This window comes from Alexandromys fortis, unplaced genomic scaffold (assembly GCF_014885135.2).
Source record: "Alexandromys fortis isolate MF-2015 unplaced genomic scaffold, M_Fortis_MF-2015_v1.1 scaffold_308, whole genome shotgun sequence".
Classification (NCBI taxonomy): domain Eukaryota; kingdom Metazoa; phylum Chordata; class Mammalia; order Rodentia; family Cricetidae; genus Alexandromys; species Alexandromys fortis.
The window spans coordinates 288,748-312,407 of record NW_026068180.1 but is presented as its reverse complement, the minus strand read 5'-3'; the positions used below and the strand labels follow the sequence as shown (position 1 = coordinate 312,407).

Sequence of the window (23,660 nt, the reverse complement as noted above, 5' to 3'; positions counted from 1 at the left end):
CTTGGTACGGTAACATACCCCTTTAATCCTAGCTAGCACTCAGGAGGCGGTGGCAGGGAGGTATCTTGAGTTTGAGGCCAGCCTGCTCTACGTAGTGAGTTCCAGGACAACCAGAATTACATAGTGAGACCCTGTCTCAAATAAACCAATTTAAAACTCCTGTGAGTTTCAGCTGAACTACCGATTACTTCTGTGATCTTTGACTAATTACTTATTCTATCTAGCTGCAGTCTTTAGATTTAACTAAGTACCCACTTCATAGATTGTTGTAAAGGTTAAGCTATTGAAAGTAAATATTTAGACAGTGTATGACATTTTGCAAAGCATATCATGAACCCTGTGTTATTAGATCTGTCTGTGCCACATGTCTTTCTTGTATATGTATGTATATTTTTTCTTTTAGATTTTTACTTTATGTGTGTTTTGCCTGAGTGTATGTATGTGCACCGCGTGTGTGCCTTGTGCTTAGAGAGGTCAGAAAAGACTAGAATTATAGTTTGTGAGTCCTCCATGTTGGCATCAAACCCAAGTCAAGTTCAGGTCCTCTGCAAGAGCAGTAAGTGCGTTTGTTTATTTGTTTGTTTTTTGTTTTGAGAGATAGTTCTCACAGTGTAGCCCAGGATGGCCTGAAATTTACTATGAAACATAGGCCTTGCCTCTGCTGCTTCGCAAAGGATTGTAAGTGTGTGCACTTGCTTTTGTTTTAAGATTTATCATTTATTTATATATGCATGAGGATACCTTTGGAGACCAGAAGAGGGCGGCAGATACCCTGGAGCTGCTGGCTGACGTGAGCTCCCTGTTTGTGCTGGTAGCCAACTTCTAGTCCCGAAAGAGCAAGAGCAGCAAAGTGCTTTTAATGGCTAAGTCCTGTCTCCAGTTCCCAGCCGCCATTGTGTTGTCAGAGGTCCGGTTTGTGCCAGAAGCACCTTTACCTGCCAAGCCAACTTTGCTGCCCCCAACTCCTTCTTAAAACTTTACTGAGATCTGCTTGAGGAGTTAATGACATTGTCAAAGAAGTACAAGTGTATTGCTGCTGTTTTTTTGTTTTTTGTTTTTTATTCTAAGCAGTTACTAAAAATCTTTGACTGACTTGAACTTGCCTTTTTTTTGTTTTTCATTGCTATTTTAAGGGTACACATTGTTTTATGTTATGTGTATATATATATATACACACACACACACACACACACACACACACACACACACACAAATATATATAACCCCCGCCCCCCGAGACAGGCTTTCTCTGTAGCTCTGTAGCTTTGGAGCCTGTCCTGGAGGTTGCTCTTGTAGACCAGGCTGGCCTCAAACTCAGAGAGATTCGCCTGTCTGCCTCCCGAGTACTGGAATTAAAGGCGTACTCTGCTGCCACCACCACCTGGCAAGTCAGTCTGTCTGTCTGTCTGTCTCTCTCTCTCTCTCTCTCTCTCTCTCTCTCTCTCTTTCTTTCTTTCTTTCTTTCTTTCTTTCTTTTACTATGTATACAATATTCTGTCTGCATGTATGCCTGAAGGCCAGAAGAGGATGCCAGACCTTTGAACTCAGGACCTTTGGAAGAACAGGCAATGCTCTTAAACGCTGAGCCATCTCTCCAGCCCAAGTTTTTGTTTCTTTAAAAAACAAACCAAAAAAAGTTAATGGTACTTTTTTTCTTAAACCACTGGCCTCAAGAGATGAATATGCATATTCTCAATATGGTGTTTGTTAATTTTCATTTTGATGTACTTTTCAAGTTGTCATGTTCTTAGCAGTTGGGTGGTTTTGAAATTTTAATCAGTAATGTGTCTGCTTTTAATTTAATTTGTACTACAGGGTAAGAACCTTTATAAAGTCCGTTGGAAAGGATATACGTCTGATGATGATACCTGGGAGCCCGAAATACATCTGGAGGACTGTAAAGAAGTTCTTCTTGAATTTAAGAATAAACTTGCTGAGAACAAGGCTAAAGCAGTCAAGAAAGATATTCAGGTATCAAATTTTATCTCATACTTATTTGGTTTGACACTCTTTTTTTTTTTTTTTTGTGGTTTTTTGTTTTTTTCAAGACAGGGTTTCTCTATAGCTTTGGAGCCTGTCCTGGCACGCTCTGTAGACCAGGCTGGCCTCAAACTCACAGAGATTCACCTGCCTCTGCCTCCTGCATGCTGGGATTAAAGGTGTGCGTCACCACCGCCCAGCTGGTCAAGTTTTTTATTTATACAAATACCTTATTCTTTATTTTCTGAGACAGGGTTTCTCTGTGTAGCCCTGGCTATCCTGGAACTCATGTAGACCAGGCTGATCTAGAACTCACAGATCCTTCTTCTGCCTCCTGAGTACTGGGATTAAAGAAAGGCATATACAAACCCAGCAGTGGTGGCACATGCCTTTAATCCCAGCACTCAGGAGGCAGAGGCAGGCAGATCTCTGTGAGTTCGAGGTCAACCTGGTCTACAAGAGCTAGTTCCAGGACAGACTCCAAAGCTACAGAGAAACCCTGTCTCAAAAAACCAAAAAGGGGGGGAAGAAGAAGAAGAAGAAGAAGAGGAGGAGGAGGAGGAGGAGGAGGAAGAGGAAGAGGAAGAGGAGAAGGGAGGGGAGGGGAGGGGAGGAAGGAAAGAAAGAAGAAGAGAAAAAAAAAGCGTATGCCACCATGCCTGGCTAAATATCTTATTCTTAAATTTCTTTTTAGAATAGAAAAACATTTCAGTAGGAAATATTTAGGATTATAAAATACAAATGAGTAAGATTCCTATGTAGTTAATGTGCTTGCTCCATTGAACTGAAATATAACAAGTTTAAGAACTCAGGGAAAGGTGATAGCTGAGCATATAGGTATGCTTGCTGCCACACCTGGTGACCTGAGTTTAATTCTCAGACATCATATGGTGAAAAGAAAACACAATTCCTCAGGTAGTCCTTTGATCTCTACATGTATTCTATGGCATTCACGCATATGCATGCACGCTCACACTAAATAATTTAAAAAGTCAGTTACAGCCCATCATATATGAGACTGTTACTTTTAACTCGTGTTTCAGTTCGATACCTCCAAAGCACATTCTTTTTCTTTGTCTCCTTTTTAAATTGACATCCATCACTTCCAAGTCCTATTTGCTAAGTCAGAAACATAAGTAATAAACATATTGAATTTAGGTAATTTAAAGAAGTCAAATCTGCTTTAAAAATGTTTTCATTCGATTTAATCACTAGTCCTCTCAAAACCCTTGAAATTATATTAATGTTTTAACCCTCTTTGTATTTTACAGAGACTGTCTTTAAGCAGTGAGATATTTGAGGCAGACGGTGACAGTGACCAGCAAAGTGACACGAAAGAAGATGCTTCACCGAGGAAGAAAAAGAAAAAAGTAAAGTGCAAAGAAGAGAAAAGTCCAGATGATCTGAAAAAAAAAAAGACAAAACTGGGCAAACTAAAAGATAAGTTCAAATCAGAGCTGGAGAACACCTCTGAAAATTTAGGTTTTGATGTAAGGACAAAGAAAAGAATTTTGGAAGTCAAGGAAGAATTAAAGGACTCCAAAAAGCCAAAAAAAGATGAAATAAAGGAAACCAAGGAATTAAAGAAAGCTAAAAGGGCTGAAATACGAGATTTGAAGTTTAAAATACGAGAAGATGTCAAAGAGAACCGCAAAACAAAGAAGGAAAGGTTTATTGAGTCTACACTGGAGCCTGAGTCACCTGAATCCCTCTGTCCAGCGAATGACGGGGAAGACTGGCTTTCTGCAAACAGAGAAGAGAATCAAAAGATAAAAACTGTAAAAGATAAGACAGGACTAGATACAGTGCAAGAGGGTATTTTTGAGAAACAACTGGATGGCCTTGTAAGTACAGAAGAAGATGATGGTGCCCGAGTTAGGAGGAAGAAGAAAAAGCCAAGGAAGTTTGAGGAACAACAAGAAACCAAGAAGCTCGAGAACACGAATACATTTTTAGAAAGGAAAACAATACCTAAAAAGCAGAGACATCAAGACAAGGGCAGAAGTAACCTAGAGTTAAGTAAGTTACCATCATCTGTGCCTGCCCAGGCCCTGAAGGGCTCCAGACTGAGTGGGGAAGAGAAGGGCCTCAGGTCCCCTGACTCAGCAGAGGAGGTAAGGGCAGTAGAGAACTTGCAGAGTACAAATTGTTACTGGGTATTGACAAGGAATGAAGGAAAGGGTCAAACTAGAATAAAGTGTCATTAGATGTGGTGTGACTGAGGGCAGCTGCATGTGCTCAGATCTTCATGCTCTCAGACCCAAAATTTACCTCTTTCACCTTGTTTTCTTTTACCAAACATGACAAAAAAAAATTTTGTAGACTTATTCAGGTGTTGTGCAACATTGTATAGACAGGCCTATTAGCTTCATCAACTTACTAAGTTTCATTTTGGAATGTGTGTGTGTGTATTCTCTTTAAAAATATTATTTGAGGAGACTGGAGAGATGACTCAGTAGTTAAAAGAGCACTGACTGCTCTTCCAGAAGACCCTGGTTCAATTCCCAGTGCCCACATGGAAACTCAAAACTGTAATTCACTCTCACACAGACAGACACAGGCAAAACACCAATGCACATAAAATTACAAGTTATAGAATAGATACTATTTGAGAATGTGATACAATATTTTTACCTCCACTCTTCCCCTAATTTCTCCCAGATCCACTTCTACCTTTCCCCTCCCCCAACTGTGTGTCTTTATTATTATTATTATTCTCCTTTAGTTTCATATCCAATTTATACTGGCCATATACTTCTGACTGTGAGATCCTCCACTGGCACATGATAGTCTTAATCTTAAAGAAAGCCTACTTCTCAACCGGCCAGTGGTGGCAAACGCCTTAATTGCAGTACTCTGGTGGCAGAGACAGGTGGATCTCTGTGAGTTCAAGTTCAGCCTGGTCTACAGAGTAAGTTCCAGGGCAAGCTCAAATAGCTAAGAGAAACCCTGTCTTCAAAAACCAGGAAGGGGAAAAAAAGCCCATTCCTGGGAATCACCAACTCCAGAGCTCCTCAGTGAGGGGTGGAACTTGATGTCGCCCTTCCCTTTTGTGTTAGAATGATGCCTAGCTTGATCTCGTGCCTTTCTACCTTCCTTCCTTCTTTCCTCTCTGCCTCTGCTTCTCTCTAACAAAATGTCTTAGACTGTAGCCCAGGCTAGTCTTGAGCTGATTCTCCCACTCTCTCCTAGGTGTTGGGGGTGAGGGGTTACAAATTTAGCTTACTTTTTTTCCTTTTTCTTGAGTTGGGAATCTCACGATGTAGCCCTGGCTGGCCTTGAACTCAGAGATCTACCTGCCTCTACCTCCTAGGAATTCCGGAAATAAAGAGCACTGTAACCAACATTTTTTTTTTAAAAGGATTTATTTATGTTTATGTGTGTACATACTACGTTATGCCAGTACCTGCAAAAACGAGAGGGTTTGAGATTTCTTGAAGCTGGAGTGCTGGGATTAAAGGCATGCACCACCACCAACCAGCCATTTTCCACTCTTGATTCCTCCCCCTCCCCACCCCCAGAAATTTTATGGGACCTTGTATATAAAGTAGATAGATAATACAAGTCAAACATTTGGTGATAAATCATAAATTTGCTTTAAAAATAATCTCTGGTATTTATATACTTTTAGCATTTAGTATATAAATTTACCTACTAATGAATATACTTTTTAAAATTTTTTAAGTATACAGTGTTCTGCCTGCATGTGTGCCTTCATGCCAGACGAGGGCACCAGATCCCATTATAGATGGTTGAAAACCACCATGTGGTTGCTGGGACCTCTGGAAGAGCAGCCGGTACTCTTAACTCTGAGCCATCTCTCCAGCCCCAGATACACTTACTTTAATATAAAAATTTAAATCTTGGCTGAATATTTGATTCTGCAAAATGTATTTTTAGGGAATTGACCCATATCTTGATTTTATAGTTGTTGATGAAGAAAATATCTTCTTACACAAGTATGTAGTATAAAATAGCAGATAATTTAGGGCCATTTCAGAAACCAAAGTTCTAATCTCAAGACAAAAGATTAGATTATGAAACAAGGTATTAGGCTAGTCTAGAATGATCTGACTGTAGCTGAGGATGACCTTGAACTGAGTCTCTTCAAATTACCCTTTCGGGGATTTTAGGCAAATTCTAACTTGTCTAATTTACATAACACTAGGGCTTGAACGAGGACGTTGTGCCTGCTGGGCAAACACTGTCACCTGTACTAGTATAAGAAAAGTTTTTACAGTGAAAACACACAATGGGCTTGAGTATGAGGAATCTGGAAGGATTGACATTATGTGGTGGTACATTTGAGCTTGAACTAATTTTTGGTTGTTGAAATTCAGAAATGTGTTTCTCTTGTAAAATTTTTTGCTCTCTCGACATTTCGGTTAATTGACTCTATCGCTGAAGCTTTGGTCTATAGAAAGATAGTAGGTCCTGTTTACAGGCACATAGCTACAATCTAAGAACTTCGAAAGCTGAAACAAGGATTGGGAATTTGAGAAACCCTGGAACTACATTGCAAGACCCCGTCTGAAAAAAATTCAAAAGAATTATTTGTGGTAGTATTATCCTTAGTGAAAAACGAGTAAGTTTGTTTAGCCATGGGGAAAATGATTCAGAAAATACTTAGTGTATCAACCTGGGGACTATAATAGTCAATTGAAATATAAGGTCAGTATATCAGAAGGAAAACTTCAGAAAATATGATAGAGAAAAAACAACAACAAAAAGAAACCCACACGTACAATGTAAATAAAAGCAAGAGTATTGTCTGTAATGCTTACAAGGATTCAGAGGAATGTAGAAAAACGAAATAGTATGGTTGCTTAATGAAAGTTTGGGTTTTGTTACTTTATTAAAGATTTATTTGTATGAATATTTATTCAGCATGGTGTGTGCGTCTGCAAAGTCCAGGAAAGCACATCAGATCCCTGGAACTGGAGTTACTCATGGATGCTGAGGACTGAACTCAGCTCCTTTATTTATTTATTTTGATTTTCTGAGATAGGGTTTCTCTGTGGGACAGTCCTGACTATCCTAGAACTCACTCCATAGACCAGGCTGTACTTGAACTCACGGAGATCCACCTGCCTCCGCCTCCCAAGTACTAGGATTAGAGGTATGTGCCACCACTGGACTCCCAGGTCCCTTACAAAAACACCAAGTTCTCTTAACCTCCAAACCATCACTGCAACCCCAAGAGGAAGGTTTTTTATAGAGTTAATTTTGTAGCACTTTAGTTTTTATCATACAAAAGAAGGCATTTCACAATGGCATTTTTATACATGTATATAGTAAATTTTGATCATATTCAAGTGTTTTTTGTTTGTTTTTTAATTTGTTTGAGACAAGGTCTCACTGCATAGACCAAGCTGGTCTTGAGTTTATGTAGATATGTCCCTGCCTCCCTAATGCTGGGATTAAAGATTTGCATCACTTTGTCATGCTCAAACATTTGAAATAATAAATTCTTAAAAGAAAATGGGGCAATGAGTATTGGGCTTTGAGTTCCATTTTGTTTAGGCTTATGTCAGAAGGGTAATCTTGATTGGAGGACAAGTGGAAGGAAAACTGAATAAGCAGCTGTGTGCTTGAGGACTTGTAGATAGACATGGATGCTTGAATATTTTGGTTTGCAAATATACAATATCAGCATTTTATCTATTACTGTTTTGGATTTTGTATTCGTCTTTTAGGAGTCCAAAAAAAATGAACCCAAAGAAAAATACCAGAAAAGGTGTGATTTGGACAAAGAAGAAAAATACCGAAAAGAGCCAAAGGGAATAAAATGTAAGTATAAAAATTAAAATATTTTCATGTTCATTGCCATTGTTTAAGAAATTATTGAGCCGGGTGGTGGTAGTGCACGTCTTTAATCTCAGCACTCGGGAGACAGAGGCAGGTGGATCTCCATGAGTTTGAGGTCAGCCTGGTCTACAGAGTGAGTTCCAGGACAGCCAGGAAACTGCCTCAAAATACATACATACATACAATCACTGATTTTATATGTATCTGTGTGTCTGGGTGTGTATGTATATGTGCATGTGTAAGCAGCAGTCCTTGAGTGTTCTAAGAGGGCACTGGATCCCTTGGAACTGGAGTTATGGATGATTGTGAGCCACTATGTCGGTGCTGGGAATCCATGGGGTCCTTTGCAAGGGCTGTAAATACACTTAACTACATAGCCATACCTCTGTTTCATCTTCTATATAAAGAACTTAGTTTACCCTGAAGATTATCTCTTTTCTACCCTGTAATTTGTTTTTGTTGTGTTTTTGTGTTTTGTTTTGTTTTTCGAGACAGGGTTTCTCTGTGGCTTTGGAGCCTGTCCTGGAACTAGCTCTGTAGACCAGACTGGTCTCGAACTCACAGAGATTCTACTCTGTAATGTTATAAAATTTTGTTCTTCAGGGAATTTAGAGCTTTATACTCCATTTAATAACTTAGTTTAAAGCCGGGCAGTGGTGGCGCACGCCTTTAATCCCAGCTTTTGGGAGACAGAGGCAGGCGGATCTCTGTGAACTCAAGACTAGACCAGTCTATAGAGTGAGTTCCAGGATAGCTGAAACTATACTGAAAAACCCTCTTTTTTTATTTTATTTTTTTATTTTAAAGGTTGAGTGTCCCTTCTCTCAAATATTGGGGACAAAAAAGTTCCTGATTCTTCATTCTAGTTCATTGATATTTATATGGACATATAAATATATTTCTTATGAATGAACCCAAATCTAAATCCAAATTTGACTTCATATGCACATTATATAGTCTGAAAGTAATTTTGTGACATATTTTTAGTGTTCCAGTGTTTTTGTGTCCTGTTAAGAAATTAAGAATGAAATTTTCTACTTGTAGATTTATATTGATAATCAAGTTTAATTTGGGGGGTGTTGGGGATTTCTCTAGTGTTTGGTGTATATGTCTGTGGGTGTTTGCCCCATGCACTCAGAGGCTGAGGAGGACATAGGGTTACTGTTCCATCACTCCACCTCTCCTACCAGGGTCTCCCTTACACTGAGACTGGGGTGAGTTGCCAGTCAGCAAGCCCCAGCAATCCACTTGTCCACACCCCACATAGTTCTAGAATTTCAGACACAGTATACCTAGCTTTTTTTTTTTTAAGCTGGGAGATGTGAACTCAGGTCTCGTGATCGCACACAGGCCTTCTTGCACCTTATGCCATCTCTTCAGCTCTCCTGACTTCAGGTGTTTAGCTTCTTTCAAGGCTAACCTCAAATTCAGAGCCCTGCATATCAGCCTCTGCAACTGGGATTAAAGGGATACATTACCCCACCTGGCCAGCCACATACACTTTTAATTCTCCTTTTCATCCCAGGTTAGAGGTTGTCTGCATTTCCAGTTGTAAAAGTAGATTTTATCTTAGGTCTAGACTCAAAACATGGCAGTATTATTGCTGTTACTTTAGTGGCTCATACATAAAGTAACAGTAAGGACTGCATCTATTTTGAACAATACAAGAAATACTACTTTTTACAGATTTGTTGGGGATTCAAAATACTATCAAATTAATATCTGAACAAGATGTCCAGGGTGAATGCTGCTGTTCAGGTGTTCTGAACTAGTTAGTCTTCTGTGATTGTGACAAAGGAAATCTCAGCAAACCTAGTCTCAGCCTACCTTTCCTCCTGGCAAAGGCATCAATCAGCCCATGTGTGCCTGTTCTGGAGCCTGTGCAGAAGTTGGTGCTAAATGGGGGAAAGTGCATGGTGTAAGAACACTGACCATGCGCCTGATAAAGCCACCAAATTCTACCAGCTTTGAACTAAAACAGAAATGGAAGGAAAACTGGGTAGATCAGTGATGAGTGCTTAACATGCAAGGTCCTGAGTTCTCTCCTGAGTACCAAAAGTGGGCATGGGGGTAGGGTAGAAAATATATGTAAAGCACTACATAATTTGGAAGGGCTATTATAAGTACTGGTTACATAGGTTTATACTAACAGGAATATTAGAAACCAGACTCATTAGTTCACAAACATGAAATAAATAGTTTTATTTAAGGCAAAATATGCCCTTGAAATTGGCATAAAAGATGAAGGATCTTGCAGGGGTGGTAGTGTTGCATACCGTTAACTCCAGCACTTGAGACAGGCAGGTCTCTGAGTTTGAGGTTTACAGAGCTAGTTCCAGAACAAGCCCCAAAGCTACAGAGAAACCCTGCCTTTAAAAATTAATTAATTGATTAAGGGTCTGATATGATAGAGTGTTTCTAGCTTGCACAGGGAATCCCCTGCCTGCTGTAGGAATTCCTAGCCAAGTTATTGATTATACAAGACTTAAACTCATTAGTATAGGATAATTATTGAAACATTTATCAATGTTTCTTGCTTGATATAATTGTCCTTATTATATATAATTTTGTATTAGGCTTAGAACTCTCTTACTTAAACAAAAAGGGGAGGTGCTGTAGGAATTCCTACTACCGGGAGCCGTTAAGTTACCCACCCACTTGGGCGTGGCCTCTTATATTATTTATGCCTATGTAAAGTGGGCGTCAAGGCTCTTTTCTGGCTGTGGGATTCGGTTGCTGTTCTCTGTTCCAGCAGAGAACTGTGACTTGTAAGTTTATCCCTAAATAAATAACACTCTATTATTCTCAATTCTGAGCTAGTGTGGGATTTAAGTGTCCTTCTTCACACACTCCCTCCCAAAATGCAGGAAGGAAGGATATAAGTCACTCAAGCAAATTTGAGTATACCTTTGTCACAGCTTTTTGGATACTGAGCAGCCAGCAAAAAGACTAGTTAAAATGATTTTATGACTGTAAATCTTACTTTGCTTTATAACCAAGGCAAGTATTCATAATAATTACAGAAAATACGTTTATTCAATTGAATACAGATTTTTTTTTCTTTTGATTGTAACAAATTTGCAACTTACAGTTAACCATGGGCTTTAATTTTGACACTAGCATTTAAGGAAATCAGAAGTGCATTTGATTTATTTAAAAAAACAGAAGACAAAACCGATGTTGAGAATAATTTGAAAGGAGAAGAAATACCGGTGGATTGTAAAACTACAGATGATCATAAAACCAAGGACAAGTGTTTACTTAAAGAAAGAAGAAATACTAGAGATGAGACCGACACTTGGGCATACATTGCTGCAGAAGGGGATCAGGAAGTTTCAGACAGTGTATGCCAAACGGATGAGAATTCTGGTGAGTTTGCTTGGCATTGTTCAATAGAGTGACTTTTTTAGTTGTGCCCCATACTTTTCTCTCAGAATAAGGATTTTATTTGGATCTCCTGAATACCTTCTAATATTGTAGACTCGGGTCATTCTTTGATATCTAAATGCATCAAATATTTTCTGTTTTCCAGCTTAATGTTTTTATTTTATTTTTGTTAGAGAAAAACTATCTTTTAATTTTACATCAATCTCAGTTCCCACTCCATTCCCTTCACCTCCTTCCCCCACCCCCATCCACTCCTCAGAGAAGGTAAGGCACATTGCTTTGATGAAGGTCCAGCTTAATTTTTTTTTTTTTTTTTTTGAGACAGGGTTTCTCTGTAGCTTTTGGTGCCTGTCCTGGAACTAGCTCTTGTAGACCAGGCTGACCTCAAACTCACAAAGATCCGCCTGCCTCTGCGTCCCGAGTGATGGAATTAAAGGTGTGCACCACCACCTCGCGGCCTCCAGCTTAATTTTTTTAATTTCTTTTTATTGAGCTCTACATTTTTCTCTGCTCCCCTCCCTGCCTCTCCCCTTTCCCCTTCAGTCCTTCCCCAAGGCCCCCATGCTCCCAATTTACTCAGGAAACCTTGTCTTTTTATACTTTCTACTTCCCATGTAGATTGTATCTATGTATGTCTCTCTTAGTGTCCATATTGTTGTCTGAGTTCTCTGGTATTGTGGTTTGTAGGCTGGCTTTCTGTGCTTTATGTTTAAAAACCACTTATGAATGAGTACATGTGATGATTGTCTTTCTGGGTCTGGGTTTCCTCACTCAAAATAATATTTTCTAGCTTCATCCATTTTCCTGCAAAATTCAAGCTGTCGTTTTTTTCTGCTGTGTAGTACTCCATTGTGTAAATGTACCACATTTTTCTTATCCATTCTTCGATCGAGGGGCATTTAGGTTGTTTCCAGGTTCTGGCTATGACAAACAAAACTGCTATGAACATAGTTGAGCATATGTCCTTGTGGCACGATTGAGCATCTTTTTGGATATATACCCAAAAGTGGTATTACTGGGTCTTGAGGAAGGTTGTTCCCTAATTTTCTGAGAAATCACCACACTGACATCCAAAGGGGTTGTACCAGCTTGCATTCCCACCAGCAGTGCAGAAGTGTTCTCTTTTCCCCACAACCTCTCCAGCATAAGTTGTTATTAGTGTTTTTGATCTTGGCCATTCTTACAGGTGTAAGATAGACTCTCAGAGTTGTTTTGATTTGCATTTCTCTGATGACTAAGGATGTTGAACATTTCCTTAAGTGTCTTTCAGCTATTTTAGATTTCTCTGTTGAGAGATCTCTGTTTAGGTCTGTACTCCGTTTTTTTTTTAATTGGATTATGTGATCTTTTGGTGTCCAATTTGAGTTTTTTGTATATTTTGAAGATCAGACCTTAATTTAGTGAAGATCTTTTCCCATTCTGTAAGCTGTTGTTTTGTCTTGTTGATAGTGTCCTTTGCTTTAGAGAACCTTTTCGGTTTCAGGAGATCCCATTTATTAATTGTTTCTCTCAGTATCTGTGCTGCTGGGGTTCTATTTAGGAAGTGGTTCCCTGTGCCAATGCGTTCAAGTGTACTTCCTACTTTCTCTTTTATGAGGTTCAGTGTGGCTGGCTTTATGTTGAGGTTTTTGATCCATTTGGATTTGAGTTTTGTGCATAGTGATAGATATGGGTCTATTTTCATTTTTTTTACATGTTGATATCCAGTTATGCCAGCACTACTTGTTAAATATGCTTTCTTTTTTCCATTTGATATTTTTTGCTTCTTTTACAAAGTGTTTGAAGTGTTTCGGGTGTTTGAAGATGTGTGGATTGATATCCGGGTTTTCTATTCGGTTCCATTGGTCCTCCTGTCTGTTCTTATGCCAATACAGCTCAATTTTTTTATCTTGAGATTTCATTTCAAAAATGATCAAATGAAAACTACATGCTGACATCAGCCCTCAGTAGGTAGCGGCAAGAGGACTCAGAATTGAAAGTCCCCCTCAGCTAAATAGGGTGTTCAAGGACTTGTAGCTGAGCATTCCAGATCTTCCTGTCTCTGCCTGCTGAGTGCTGGGACAGTAGATATATACCACCACTCCCTGCTGTGCATTTTTATAGCTCTGCAGAAAATATGTTGTAAATGTTATCCTGGGAACATTTTGAGAAGCGAAGGGTCTTGTGTAGAATACAAAATATAAAAACTCTGGGAAGAAGGAATTTAGACATGTACATGTATAATAAGTATAAATGAGCTAGCTTGAATTCACATTATGTGAAATGTGAATCTTAAGGAATAGATTAAAAATGTTTTTCTTTCAAACACCTTTTTGTTTTTTTGCAACAGGGCCTCACTACATAGCCCTGATTGGCCTGAAGCTATTCTGTAGATGAGAGGCTGGGCCTCCTGCTCACAGAAATCCTGCCTCTCTGTCTTCAGTTCTGAGATTAAAACACCCAGTCTTATTTTATTATTTTAAAGAAAAATTTTTTGGAACTATTTATTTGTATGAGTGTTATCCCCCGCGTGTGAATACCACATGAATACCTGATGCCAAGGAGATCAGAAGAGAGTATTGGATCCTGTGGAACTAGAGTCATCATGTTGGTGCTGGGAACTGAACCTTGATCCTGTTCCCTGCAAGATCAGCAAGTTCTCTTTGAGTCAACTCTCCAGCCCCTATATTGAAATTTTTAAAAAATAATTCAGAATATATAACACACTAGATGTTCTAGAAAACGTCCTCTCCAGACATAGTTTTCATAATGGACTTTCGAAAAAATGTTTTTGTCTTAAAATAGGGTGTTGTGTAACCTGTACTTACTCAAATTCCTAATCCTACGTCAGCGTCCCAAGTTTACCACCATTCCTATAGCTTCCAAGCAACATTTAATACTTCAAAGATTGCTAAGGATATTTTATATGACCAAAAGTTCTGTATGGAGAAATTTGTAAAACATTTCTTGGAAGTCACTAAAATCTGCTTTTCCAACTTGCGTGAAGACCTGGGTTTGATCTCTAGTACTGTAAGGATGCTAATAAAATCTTTGCCATTTTTATTAATAGAAAAGCATTTTATATTTTGGTATTTACTTCAAGCTGATCATAGCCTGCTGCATCTAGTTAGAATCAAACCTCCTAGCACTGGCTAGAGATCTAGCTCAGGTTGCTGACCTCAACTCTGCCAAAACAAAATAATTTTCCAAAAGGTTTACAAGTACCAACTCTTAAGATTTATGTGGAAGACTCAGTCAAATCCAAGTATGTCAGTAGTGATCAAAGTCTGCTATATAACTCTTTAACAGGCTGAAGACATGACTGCTCCTACAGAGGACCCAGGTTCAATTTCTAACACCCACTTGGCTGCTCACAACCATCAGTAGTGCAGTTCCATGGGATTTTATATCGTCTTCTAGCCTCCAAGGGTATTACATGAATGTGACAAACATATTCAAGCAAAATACCCATACATACCATTTTTAATTAAGCAAGTCTATTTACTTGGTATTAGGAAGAATATTAATTAGTTCAGCAATGTTCAGTTCGACTCATGCATAGCTGTGACATGGAGAAAAGGTGACAGATGTCACACACCTATGGTGATGGAACAAACAAGCTCTTCTTGGTCATGATACCAGGATAATAGATTAGCCACAAACAAACTCCTACATGAAAATTAAATCCTTAATAGAATAGGGAGACTTAAGATGCTAGTAGTCAAGGGGTTAAGGTTTCTGACCTTGGGGTAGCAAAAGACTGTAAACCTTTGTGACACACTTTTAATCCTAGTACTCTGAAGGCAGAGACAGGAGGATCTCTGTGAGTTAAAGGCCAGCCTGGTCTACAGAGCTAGTTCCAGGACAGGCTACAAAGATACAGAGAAACCCTGTCTTGGAACACCGAAAAAAATGGGAGGGGGTGAGACACCATGCACACACAGCTGTATACCACTGCATTGTGTGCAAGCCAGGAGACAGCTTCTAGGAGCAGTGTTTCTTTTTCCACCATGGGGTTAGGGATAGAGCTCAAGTGGCCAGGCTTACCAAGCAAGCGCCTTGTATTCCCTGAGCCACCTTACTACCTCCAAAGGTGTGTATTATATATATATTAGTATTTATTTGGTGTTTTGCCTTCAGGTATGTCTGTGACTGGAATTCCAGGAAGTTATGAGCTATGATGTGGGTTCTGGGAATCAAACCCCAATCCTCTGACTAACAGCCAGTGCTTTTAACTGCTGATCCATCTTTCCAGTTCCCAAAGGAGAAGAGATGCCAACAAAATGGCTCTAAGTAAATTGCTTGTCATGAGGCCGGATAAGTGTATGGATGAACTGAGCCAGTGTAAGCCAAGCTACTGTTCTAGCCAAGCTCTCATAATTACAGTATGCTGATAGTGTTAAGCTTGGCTTCATTTATCCTGTTCCGTTTCTCCCATTGCATTAACTGACTGACATTCCTTCCTCTAGCCAGGCTCAAGAATAAGGGATCCATTGTGGCCTGAGAGCTGGCTATGTACTATGTACCAAAACTGTCTCTTGTAATCCTCAGAGCTACTTCAAGCCTCTCCCCTTACAGGTCCACATGTGTGGAGTAAATGCAGAGTACAATATAAAAACTAGCATTGTGAATATTAGCTGCTGTGCTTATGATCACTGCTGCTTCGGAATCATATGACTTGCTCAGTGCTTACAGCTGGGATACAGTACCAGGGTGTGGAGCACCGAAGGAAAAAAAAATCCTACTCTTGCCATTAAATATTTCTGGTCTTGTTTTCCTTTTCCTTTTTTTTTTTTTTTTTTTTTTTTTTTTTTCTTCCAAGACAGGTGCCTGTCCTGGAACTCGCTGGGTAGGATCAGGCTGATTCACAGAGATCCCACCTGCCTTGCCTCCCGAGTGCTGGAATTAAGGGGTGTGCCGCCACCACCACCATCCAGCTCATTTGTATTTTAATAAATAAAGCTTGCCTGAAAGATCAGAGTAAAACAGCCACACCGATCAGCCTTACAAACCAGGCGATGGTGACACGCACCTTTAATCCCAATAGCCACACTAGTTTGCCATAGAAACTGCGCAGTAGTGGTACATTACCTTTTGTTTTTCAAGACAGTGTTTCTTGCTGGGTGGTGGTGGCGCACACCTTTAATCCCAGCACTCAGGACGCAGAGGCAGGTGGATCTCTGAGTTCGAGGCCAGCCTGGTCTACAAGGGCTAGTTCTAGGATAGACACCAAAAGCTACAGAGAAACCCTGTCTTTAAAATCCATAAAAAGAGACAGGGTTTCTTTATGTATTCTTGGCTGTCCTGGAACTCCAACTGTAGATCAGCCCAACCTTGAACTCACAAATATCCGCCTGCCTTAAAGACAAGATCTTGCTGTGTTGCTCTGATTTACTTTGTAGAACTAGGTTAGCCTCAAACTTGTGACAATCCTACTTCTGCCTCCTGAATGTTGGGATTACAAACATGCGCCACCATACCTGGCTAGCTGTGTTTTATTGTTTGTTGAGACATTCTCACACCGAAGCCCAGGTTATGCTTACCATAGATAGCCCTACCGCCTCAGTTCTCAAGTGCTGGGATTGTAGGTATGAGCCACAGTCTGCTCTGGTTTTCATTTTAGTAAAGTAACATGTAGACATTTTAGACTATCCTGAGTATGCCGATCAGGTATGTGTTACAGTGAACATGTGTCTTCTAGTGTTCAGGAGCCTGAGGGCCATTAGCTAAAGGAGTAGACTGTCAGTGGACATTGAGATATGGGACCTTATCGCCTGCCCTGTAAGAGCGTTTGGTGTACAGGAAGGGAAGGGTCATAGCAATCGTTTGCATTTGCATACAGACTTGCACAAAGAGTGGCCTTTTGTAAATGGTTAGGAGCAATGTGTATCTAAAAAGAATGGCCAAACAGGAAAACTTGTAAGAAACCTGGGCTATAGCTTAGTTGGTAGAGTGCTTGCCCAGCATGTAAAAACTGGAACTAGATCTACCTACCATCTTACCCAACTGGGCGTACACCCAAAGGATTTTATGTCTAATAGATATATTTGCACATCTGTGTTCCTTGCCTCTCAATTCATGGTAGCTAGGAAGTGGAATCAACCTAGATGTCCAGCTGATGAAGGGATAATGAAAATGTGGTACATCCACATATTAGAATGAAATTTATAAATAGGCTGAACTAGAAAAAAATACACTGGATGAGGTCATATAGCCCCCAGAAGACAAATGCTACATGTTCTCTTTCATAATGAGAGCCCTAGCTTCAAAGCTTTTTGGTAGTTTATTATAGGGTACATGTAGAAGTTAGCAAAGTAGAAACAGCTCTTAGTGGATGGCTGCATTTCAGAAGGAGGGGATAGTAGAACACAGGTGAAATAAAATTAAAAGGGGAGAAAACTGAAGTGAAAACAGTTGGAGAAGATAGTGGAGTGATGGGGTGGGGAAAGCTTAAAGAAGCTGTGACCTTGCAATTCAGATAGGATACAAGAGGTATAGTAGAGCATATGTGATATGAAAGGACAGGCAGGAGTACTGTGAGCTAAGGGTAAGCTGAGGTGTGGGGCACGGAGAGTTAACCAAAACAAGGAATGTATGAAAAAACATGAAATTCCACTAGCTTGTGAGCTCATTTAAAAAAAAAAAGCCAGGCTGTGGTGCTGTGTGACTTTAATTCCAGCACTTGGGAGGCAGAGGCACACAAATCTCTGAGTTCCAGGACAGCTGAGACTACATAGAAACCCTGGCTCAAACCCCCACCCCCATAAAATAAAATAAAATAATTACATTTAAATGTAGTATAAATAAAAGTTTGTTTGAAATGTGGCAAGTTTAATAATCAGGCTTATGGCTTTATGGTTGTTTTTTTTTTTATAGTACTCCATAAGATTATATGTTAATGATGCTTTTTGTATTTCTGTATTCCAGATGGCAGGCAACAGATTTTGAGTTTGGGTATGGACCTACAGTTGGAGTGGATGAAATTAGAAGATTTTCAAAAGCACCTTAGTGGGGAAGATGAGACCTTTACCACAACAAATACGATTCCAAGTAGTGAGTGATTTGCAAATTATTTGGCACTTGCACAAATCTAGATTCATAAGATCTAATGCACCTTCCTTTGCATCACAGATTTGTTGAGGGATGCCGTGAAAAATGGGGATTATATTGCTGTGAAGGTCGCACTGAACTCAAATGAGGAATACAACTTGGATCAAGAGGTACTTTGTTGGGGGGGGCTTGGTCTTACAAAGACACACGGAAAGTAGTTCTCGCACAGTTCAATTATTTTCTTAGAAAAGTACATACGTGTTCACATTTCCAAGGTTGATCACTCTATGGACCGTGGAAATGTACATTAGAATTCCTGAAATTCCAGCTCTCTAAAATGACTGGTTTAAGTAGTACATTATTTAATTTTTTGTTTTCTTTTGTTTTTGTTTTTCGAGGCAGGGTTTCTCTGTAGCTTTGGATCCTGTCCTGGGACTAGCTCTGTAGACCAGGCTGGTCTTGAACTCACAGAGATCCGCCTGCCTCTGCCTCCCGAGTGCTGGGATTAAAGGCGTGCGCCACCACATTATTTTATAACTTTTTAAGTGTCTCATTTTCTCTAAACAAAGACTATATGATTATATTCTCATAGGTTTATTTTCTTTAACGATATGTTTTTAATTTTTAAAATTTTTCATTAACCTTTTTTATTGATTTGGGGGGGATCTTTTTAAAATTTTTTAATCTGTTGGTAGAAGTATAGGTTACCCTCAGCCCCTTTTTTTGTTCTTTGTTTTTTGTTTTTTTGAGACAGGGTTTCTCTTTGTAACAGCTCTGGCTGTTGGTCCTGTAACTCACTTGTAGACCAGGCTGACCTCAAACTCATAGAAATTCACCTGCCTCTTCCTCCCAAATGCTGGGATTAACAGTGAGTCCCACCACTGCCTAACGCCTTCAATCCCTTAAAGAAATTATTTTTTCTTTAAAAAGTCAGGGCCATGTAAACAGGCCTTGTATAACCAACGATGACCAACACCTGATCCTCCTTCCTTTACCTCCAGAGTGTTTAGATTATGTGTGAGTCACAACACTCACTAATGAAATTTTTCCTCTGATCATTTTAAATAGTGCTTTGATTTTTATAGGTAGATAATATATGTATATGTTTGTGTATGTATTTTTATGTGTATGGATGTTTTGCATGTTCACCAAAGAAGACATCAGATTCCCTGGGACAACCATTAAAGATAGTTGCTAGCTGCTGTGTGGGTGCTGGGAATTGAACTCAAGACTTCAGAAAGAGCAGCCGGTACCTGCTGAACCATCCCCCAGACATTAATTAGTTTCAGTGTGTGTCTGTGCATCATGTGCATGTAGGAGCTGCAGAGGCCAGAAGAGGAGTCAGGTGGTTGTGAGCTGCCATGTGGATGCTGGGAATTGAAGTGAGTCTTCTGTAAGAGCAACAAGTGCTCACTGAGCCTTCTCTTCAACCCCTTAATTTTTTCCTCCTTTGGCCCCAGCTGCCCTAAAATTAAATGTGTATATAGTTCAGGTTGGCTACAAATTTGCAGAAATCCTTCTGCCTCTGCCTTCCAAGTTACATGAGCCACCATACTTGCCGCCTTATAGGGTGGTTATACAATTTAATGGCAACAGTTATTTTATTTTCTTTTTAATTTTTTTTAAAAACTATCTTCTCATTTTACATGCCGAATCCATTTCCCAATCCCTTCCTTTTTCATGCTCCTTCCCAATTTTTTTTTCATTTTTTTTTGAAACAGGATCTCACAGGCCTGACTCTCAGAGAGATCCATTTGCCTCTGCCTTGAGTGTTTCCGTTGTTATGATAAAAGATAAAATAAACATAAAATATAAAAATAAAAATAGACATAAATATTGTAACTGTAATTCTTGCTTGATAACTGTTTTGTTACATGTAATTTTACTATGGTAAAGTTAAAGCCTTCCTTTTTGTTTAAACAGAAAAAGAGGAAATGATGTAGAAGGTCTACACCACCATGCCTGACAGCAGCCCTTATCTTTCTTAAATTCTAAGAGCTAGGGAGACATTAGTGTATAAACGGCTTGCCATCAAGTGTGAGGACCCCAGTTTGATTCTCCAGAATCCATATAAAGCCAGGCTCAGTAGCTTGCATCTGTGATCAGTGCTTTTAAGGCAGAATAGGAAGTAGAGACAGGAGAAATTCTGCTGTATGTAGTAGTGCACAAGAATCGCTTTGCTTTTTTTTTTTTTTAAACAATCTTTTCTCATTTTATGTATCAGTCACAGTTCCCACTCCCTTCCTTCCTCCCACTCCCTCCATCCCACTTCCTAAAATCCTCAGAGAGGGTAGGCTTCCTCCCATGGGGAGTCACCGAAGTCTGGCATATCACTTTGAGGCAGGATCAAGGCTTCCCCCTCCCCCACCCCCATATTTAGGCTGGGCAAGGAATCCCTCCATAGCAAATAGACTCTGAAAAGCCAGTTCATGCACTAGGGATAAATCCTGGTCCCGCTGCCAGTGGCCCCACAGACAGCCCAAGCCACACAAATGTCACCCACATTCAGAGGGCCTAGTTCGATCTTATGTTGGTTCCTCCTCAGTCAGTCCAGAGTCAATAGAAGACCTTGCTTTTAACAAGGTGAAAGGCAAGGGCCTAGTTTGACCTCTTAATCTCTACTTATGTACAGTCCTTATGCCCACACATGTCATACACATCACACACATACACACACATTTTTAAATTCTAGGGCTGGGATATGGCTCACTCACAAAAGCGCTTTCCACACACGCATGGAGGACCTGAGTTTGGGTTCCTGGCACGTGTATATAAAGAGCTGGGTCAGCAGCACCTATCAGGGAGGCAGAGATAGGTATAGCCCTTGGGCTTGCCAGCCAGTTCATGTAGCTGAATTTGATGAGAAGCTGTAGTAAGTAGCAGCGGGCCACGTCCTGAGTCCCGGCCAGCTTAACCCTCAAAATAACCACACAGAAATTGTATTAATTAAATTACTGCTTGGCCCATAAGCTCTAGCCTCTTATTGGATAACTCTCACATCTTGATTCAACCCATTTCTAATAATCTGTATGTCACCATGAGGTCGTGGCTCACTGGGAAAGATTCACATGTCTGACCTGGCAGCTTCATGGCAGCTCGGCTTTGTCTGCTGCTTTCTTCCTCCCAGAATACAGTTCTATCTTCACCTATCTAAGTTCTGCCCTATCAGGCCAAGCAGTTTCTTTATTGATTAACCAATGAAAGCAACACTAATACTGAAAGACCTTCTACACCATTTCCTCTTTTTCTGTTTAAACAAAAAGGAAGGCTTTAACTTTACCATAGTAAAATTACATGTAACAAAACAGTTATCAAGCAAGAATTACAGTTACAATATTTATATATATTTTATCTTTTATCATAACAACGGAAAACTAACTATAAATTCTTCAACTCCATCAAGACTCCAGAGGGATATAATATTACCTAAGTGAACAGGAAGTACTTTGTAAGCAGCTTCCAAAACTCTAGAAATGACAGAGACATCTCGCTGCCTGGACAGTCACCCAAAGTTCCTCTGTACTGTTGGGGCATCCATCTTCAGCCTACAGGCCCATAGTATCCAGCAGACATTTCCATGAAGCAGGAAACTTCAAAGACAGTTTAGTTACTTTCTGCTGTGTCCTGCAGAATGTCTCGCAGACTCTTTCATGAAACAGGAACCCCAAAGGATCATCTCACCTTTAGGCAAGTTCAGTAGTCCTCTCTCTGTGGGTTCTCTGTGTCCAGTTTATGCAACAGTCCAGGCAAGAGCAGTTTCTTGCCCAAATGGCTATCCAACTCCATAAGGAGCCTCTTCGATGCCCATCTTCCTCTTGAAGTAGATTGGTGCTGCCAGGAGCAGATGTGTCTCATTGTCATGAAAAGTCCTAAGTTATTAAAACATTTAAATGCCATATTCTGCAGTCTTTGAAAGATACGAAGAATTCTTATCTAACTGAAATATATCTCTATCTAGAAAATCTAACATGACTACAAACTTGACTATTATCGATGATTATCCATTAACAACCTATATTTCCTAATTATACATTACATTTTTAAATGAACTACACAATCACAATACTTAAATTAGAAATATGCATATAACAAAATTGACCTTAAATTAGTAAACCAAGATTCATATCAATGCAAATTATTCATATCTTTATCAAGAAACCTTGTTTCAAGAAAAAATAAGTTGGAGAGGGGACTGGAGAGATAGTTCAGTGATTTAAGGGTATACTTGCAGAGTTCTCAGCACACATGTTGGGTGGCTCACATAGCCTGTAACTACAGTTCCAGGAGATCCGATGTCTTCTGACATGCACATAACCCCACAGAGATACACAGGCATTAAGGTGGCAAGCTTTTGAGGAAAACAGTGGCCTTTATTAGAATATTTAGTAAGCAATCTTACCTAAGTGGATGCTTAAATTAATGTACTTCAGCGATTTCTCATTGAAATGTCTTGACAGCAGAGACTGGTGTCTAAAATGTTTCTGATTATAGAATATGTGGTTTCTCCTTAACGAACTCCCAGGATTCTAGTGGGATGACACTGCTGATGTTGGCTGCGGCAGGAGGACAGGACGACCTGCTGAGGCTCCTTATCACCAAAGGTGCAAAAGTGAACGGGCGCCAGAAAAACGGGACTACAGCTCTCATTCATGCTGCTGAGAAGGTTTGAGACCTGACTGCATGAAGGGACACTGAGAATCTGTTTTTATAGTTAAATAATAGTCGTAACATAGCCTTACTGTGTAATTTCAGTGGGTCTGTGACATGTGTATTTAATTTTGATATTAGCAGTACTTTGTAATCAGATTTAGAATACGACTTACCTGGGTGGTAATTTATAATGAGTACAGTTCCTAGGTACACTGACAGTGTACTTTAAAGAATTCTTGGAATTAAATTTGTTATTTGTTTTTTGTTTTTTAATAGAATTTTTTAACCACTGTGGCTATTCTTTTGGAAGCTGGAGCTTTTGTAAATGTCCAGCAAAGTAATGGAGAGACTGCACTCATGAAAGTAAGTCTTAGTTTCACCCTGGGTATTCATGTTGGTACTGCAGACTGGGTAGTCCCTGGAATTCAGCAGAGCAGTAGAATATGGTGGTGTCAATAATGTACTGGAAGAAGCTCAGTCTAAGGGACCCAGCAGCAGTCATGGGATGAAGGTGGTAGGCATTGAGTCAGCAGAAGAAACGTATTGGCACGAGTCGGGAACAGAAGGGACTGGGGGTGTTTCAGTGATTGAGAACTCTGCTGGAAGCAGACGGTGTTGAGAGAGGCAGATAGAGCCAGGATGACAGAGTGTAATTTTTTTTAAAATATTTATTTATTTATTGTGTATACAATGTTCTGTCTGTATGCCTGCAGGCCAGAAGAGGGCGCCAGACCTCATTACAGATGGTTGTGAGCCACCATGTGGTTGCTGGGAATTGAACTCAGGACCTTTGGAAGAGCAGGCAA

The 23,660-nt window shown here is 39.8% G+C and overlaps 1 protein-coding gene across 1 annotated transcript in view; it reads left to right on the top strand.

Annotated features, from left to right (window-relative positions):
• The window catches only part of Mphosph8 (M-phase phosphoprotein 8), a 36,797-nt gene that overhangs the window by 3,128 nt on the left and 10,009 nt on the right, over window positions 1-23,660 (top strand). The window contains exons 2-9 of the mRNA XM_050129144.1: window positions 1,816-1,971; window positions 3,252-4,094; window positions 7,677-7,770; window positions 10,909-11,157; window positions 18,082-18,207; window positions 18,286-18,374; window positions 22,727-22,867; window positions 23,131-23,217. Coding sequence (XP_049985101.1) covers window positions 1,816-1,971; window positions 3,252-4,094; window positions 7,677-7,770; window positions 10,909-11,157; window positions 18,082-18,207; window positions 18,286-18,374; window positions 22,727-22,867; window positions 23,131-23,217 — 1,785 coding nt within the window. The remainder of the gene's footprint in view (window positions 1-1,815; window positions 1,972-3,251; window positions 4,095-7,676; window positions 7,771-10,908; window positions 11,158-18,081; window positions 18,208-18,285; window positions 18,375-22,726; window positions 22,868-23,130; window positions 23,218-23,660) is intronic.